This window comes from Muscardinus avellanarius (assembly GCF_963383645.1).
Source record: "Muscardinus avellanarius genome assembly, chromosome: 6".
NCBI lineage: Eukaryota > Metazoa > Chordata > Mammalia > Rodentia > Gliridae > Muscardinus > Muscardinus avellanarius.
The window spans coordinates 12,867,277-12,872,261 of NC_137791.1; the positions used below are offsets into that span (position 1 = coordinate 12,867,277).

A 4,985-nucleotide genomic window follows, 5' to 3' on the forward strand; every position below is an offset into this window, starting at 1 on the left:
GAATCTTTCCCATTCTGCATCACTGATAGTGCCTGGCTCTCTCTTCCCACTTAAAAGGCACTCTGTGGAGCCCGGCATAGTGGCGCATGCTTGTAATCCCAGTATTTAAGAGGCTGAGACAGGAGATCTGTTCACAGCCAGCCTCAACTACTTAGTGAGGCCCTCCACAACTCAGTGAGCCACTGTTTCCAAATAAAGAATAAAAAATAGGGCTAGGGGTATATCTTGAAGATAGAATATCCCTGGGTTCCATCCCCAGACCTGCAAAAAAAAAAAAAAAAAAAAAAAAAGAGAAAATCAAGCTGGTGACCATTTGTAATCCCAGTACTTGGGAGCCTGAAACAGGAGGATTACAGGTTTGAAAACAGCCTCATCAACCTAGTGAGACAGTTTCAAAATAAAAATACAATAGGTTTGGGGGTGTAGCTCAGAGGCAGAATGTCCCTGGGTTTAATCCCTAGTATTACACTTACACACACATACAAAACAAAATAAAAACAAAAAGAGAGGGAGAGAGAGAAAAAAGAAAGTAAATCCATCAAAATCCATCCATCAAGCTGGAAGTGGTGGCGCATGCTTATAATCTCAGCATTCGGGAGGCTAAGACAGGAGGATTGAGGTTCACAGCAAGCCTTAGCTACTTAGTGAGGCTCTTTGCAACTCAGTGAGACCCTGTTTCAAAATAAAGAATAAAAAATAGGGCTGGGGGTGTAGCTCAGAGGTAGAGTGCCCCTGGGTTCCATCTCTAGTATCATCAAAGGGAGAGAAAAATCCATTCATCAGCAGTGATAACTGAATCCATCTCTATAACAAGTTTCATTACCAATATGTCCTTATGCCGGGAGTGGTGGTGCACAGTTGTAATCCCAGCATTCAGGAGGCTCACACTGGAAGATCGCGGTTCGCAGACAGCCTCAGCTACTTAGTGAGGCCCTCCACAACTTAGTGAGACCCTGGTTCAAAAATAAAGAATAAAAAATAGGGCAGAGGGTATAGCTCGGAGGTTGATTGCCCCTGGGTTCCATCCCCAGGCACCCTCCCCCTGCAAAAAAAAAAAAAAAAAAAAAAGACATTTTAAGAGCCGGGCATGGTGGTACAGGCCTGTAATCCCAATACTTGGGAGGCTAAGACAGGAAGATTGCAGGTTTGAAGCCAGCCTCAGCAATTTAGTGAGAGCCTGTTTCCCAATAGATCTGGGGGTATAGACTGGAGGTAAAAGGCCCCTGGGCTCCACCCCAGTACTTCCTCAAAAAATAAATAGATAAAAAATAAAAGAATTGACATTTTTAGAAGTTGAAGAATACAGAAGTCTTTTTATTCCTTTCATTTAATGATGCAAGACACAGATGCTGACTTGATACACATTCACATTTACTTTTTTTTTTAAACCTCACATTCACAGCTCAACAGATCGGTGAATCCAGAGAAAGTGCCATGATCAGCATATGGAACACACCTGGAATGAAGAGGAAAAAGAATTAAAACTGTACCAAGAACTAGGAATTTTATTAACACGAGACCAAAAAATTCATAATGGCGCTTCAGGGAAAGCAATTTAGTGAGGTTATCAGCAACCTACTGAGATGCTGTTTCCAAATAAGAAATAAAATCAGTCTGGGGTGTAGCTCAGAATGCTTCTGGGTTCTATGCCCAGTACCACCAAAACCAAAACCAAACACCACCAAAACCAAAACAAACCCAACAAACAAAATAGGGGTGGGGGTACAACTCAGAGGTAGAATGTTCCTGGGTTTAATCCCCAGTACCACACACACATACACACACCCACACACACAAACGAGGTCATATTAACTTACATAATCTAGCTACCCTACAAAGAGGTATACTTACTATATTAGGACTTTCAAAATTTATTCCAAACCATTTCTTCTTTTATACTCTGAAACATCTTCGTTATGTTGTCTGATGAGCTATAAATTAACAGTTAAATTAGAAATGTAATCTTCTAGACAAGTTAAAGAGAAACTAATTAATGACACTTTTATTAATAAGAGAAATAGGATACATTGCTATTACGGTTTGCCTATACATCGCCCCCTGGGGAGCTCATACGCTATGCTCAGAGTTGATCTGATCAAGCACCAGAGGGCTGTAATCTCATCAGGGGAGGATCCCATTAAGGTGGACTTACTGGGTGGTACTTCTCGGGCAGCTGAGGTGTGCTGGGAGAGGTGGGTCCCATGGGCTGTATTTATGTCTTTGGATTCCCTTGCCTGTTCCGTTCTTCCCACAGCCACCCCCTGAACTCTGCCAACGTAACTGTCCTGACATAGACTGACTCCTGAAATCTCCAGAAATATATCTTCCTTCCTATTTTTTTTTTTTTTGGTGGTACTGAGGATTGAACCAAGGAGCATTCTGCCTCTGAGATATATTTCCAGCCCTATTTTTTATTCTTTATTTTGAAACAGAGTCTCACTAAGTTGTAGAGGGCCTCACTAAGTAGCGGAGGCTGATGGCCAACCTGCGATCCTCCTGTCTCAGCCTCCTAAGTACTGGGATTACAAGCATGCACCACCACACCCGGCACATCTTCCTTTTGAGTTATGGAAAGTTGTTCAGGGTCACAAAACTAGAAGCTGACTGAATCAATTACAATAAATACTATTCTAAAGCCGGGCCCGGTAGTGCACACTTGTAATCCCAGCACTTGGGAGGCTGAGACAGGAGGATCGCACAGGTTCAAAGCCAGCCTCAGCTACTTAGTGAGGCTCTCAGCAATTTAGTGAGACCCTGCCTTTTTTTTTTTTTTTTTTTTTTTTGCGGGTCTGGGGATGGAACCCAGGGGCATTTGACCTCCAAGCTATACCCCCTGCCCTATTTTTGATTCTTTATTTTTGAAACAGGGTCTCACTGAGTTGCAGAGGGCCTCACTAAGTAGCTGAGGCTGTCCATGAACTGTGATCCTCAGATCTCAGCATCCCCAATGCTGGGATTACAAGCATGCACCACCACGCCCAGCTCGAGACCCTGTTTTCAAATAAAGGTATAGCCGTGCGTGGTAGCACACGCTTGTAACCCCAGCATTGGGGAGGCTGAGACTGGAGGATTACAGTTCGTGGACAGCCTCAGCTACTTAGTGAGGCCCTCTGCAACTCAGTGAGACCTGGTTTCAAAATAAAGAATAAGCTGGGCGTGGTGGTGCAGGCTTGTATTCACAGTGCTTGGGAGGTGGAGACAGGAGGATCTCGCTGGCTTGAGAGACCCTGTTTCCAAATAAAAAATATATAAAAATAGATCTGAGAGTGTAGCCCGGAGGTAGAAGGGTTTCCAGGAACCCTAGTACCACCAAAAAATAAAAAAATAATAAATAAATAAAAAATAGGGAAGGGGGTGTAGCTCAGAGGTTGAATGCCCCTGGGTTCCATCCCCAAACCTGCAAAAAACAAAAAACAAATAAAGTATAAAATAGGTCTGGGAGTATAGCCCAGAGGTAGGAAAGATCTGAGTTCCACCCCCAGTACCACACACACACACACACACACACACACACACACACACACTCTCAAAGAGCTTCAATACTAATTAAGAAATAAAGTATAATTAATTCTTGGTAAAACAGTTTCTCACAAAACCATGCTAACAATGGATAACAGAAATTTCAGCTTCATCATATTTTTTCCATGTCGGTGAAATCTTAATTTTACTACCTTTGGGGTTTCATTTATGAAGAAATATGTTATTGGAGATTACGTGAATATTCTATCAAATGAAATCTTGCTCCATCCACTCTAATTGCAGCATTCAATTCCACACTATGTTGGGTGTGAAATACTCACATAGAACCACAGGAAACCAGAGGTGCCCAAGGTGATCCCTACTCTCAGCCAGTTTGGTTTGTCATCAGGTGGATCCCGCACGTAGAACTTTGATCGTGCTGAAGCTGAAAGAAGATAGAGAGAATCTACAACTTAATACCTTATAGAAGAAAAAAAAAAACAAACTAACATTTGCGTGTGTATTTATTGTATTAAATTTTCATTCGCCAGGCATGGTGGTGCACCCTTGTAATCCCAGCATTTGGGAGGCTGAGACCAGAGGATGGCAGTTCAAGGTCAGCCTCAGCAACTTAGCGAGGGCATTTATAACTCAGTGAGACCCTGTTTCAAAAAAAAAAAAAAATAGGACTAGGGGTGTAGCTCGGAGGTAGAATGTCCCTGGGTTTCATCCTCAGTAATGCAAAAAAAAAAAAAAAAAGGGGGTCCCTTCAGCCCCCCCCCCCAATCCAACATCTAAAGAGCTTTAGAGAGGTGAAGTAACTCTGCAGTAACCTCCAGCAGGGCCAGACCTGCCGTCCCGGGCTCGCAGGATGCTTCAAATTCTGGTGCAAGGGCTCTGGACCCTTAGACACAGGGGAGCCGGCGGAGAGGAGGCGCCCCAAAAGGGCTCTCCCTCGTGGGGTGTGCAGCACCGGGCCTGCAGAGCCGGGTGAGGAGGGACCCAAAGCCCACTCGCGGGGGCCGAGAGGGGCTGATGATGGGGAGCGCGGAACCCGGGTAGGGGCTGGCGTGGGCTCCGAGCCACGGACCGCGAAGGTCACCGCTGGACGATCCCCGCCGCCGCCGCCTCCCGCCCTCGGGGGCCACGGTCGCCCTGCGGGGAGGCAGGCCGAGGGTCGAGGCGGCCTGGAGGAGCAGGACACTCACAGCTGCTCGGGAGCCTGGCGGGAGCCAGCAACCGCGACAAGGGACGCAGCAGCGCGGACGGCGCCATGTTGCTGGCTGGCTCCGCCCCGCCCCTCGCGGGATCGGCCCCGCCCCCGCCCGACCTCTCGCGGGATTGGTTGCGCCCCGCCCCTCGCGGGACTGGCTCCGCCCCCCCAGTCCGCGCGCGGCTGGCGGGAGCCCGGCGCCCCCTGGTGGCCGACGCGGGGCTCGCCGGCCGCAGGCGGAGCTCGGGAGGCGAGAAGGCGGCCGGCGTCTGCCTGGGCCCTTAGCATCGCCCTGGTCTGGTATCTGTAAAGT

At 47.1% G+C, this 4,985-nt stretch overlaps 1 protein-coding gene across 1 annotated transcript; it reads right to left on the reverse strand.

Moving 5' to 3' along the window:
• Nucleotides 1-1,328: 1,328 nt before the first annotated feature.
• NDUFC1 (NADH:ubiquinone oxidoreductase subunit C1) lies at nt 1,329-4,734 on the reverse strand (the record flags this gene model as incomplete). The annotated part of the gene is made up of 4 exons (XM_080697990.1): nt 1,329-1,456; nt 1,852-1,931; nt 3,801-3,904; nt 4,668-4,734. 3 exons carry the CDS (start codon nt 4,732-4,734, stop codon nt 1,872-1,874), a joined length of 231 nt encoding a protein of 76 aa, XP_080554116.1. The 3' UTR covers nt 1,329-1,456; nt 1,852-1,871.
• Between the last annotated feature and the right edge of the window lie 251 nt (nt 4,735-4,985).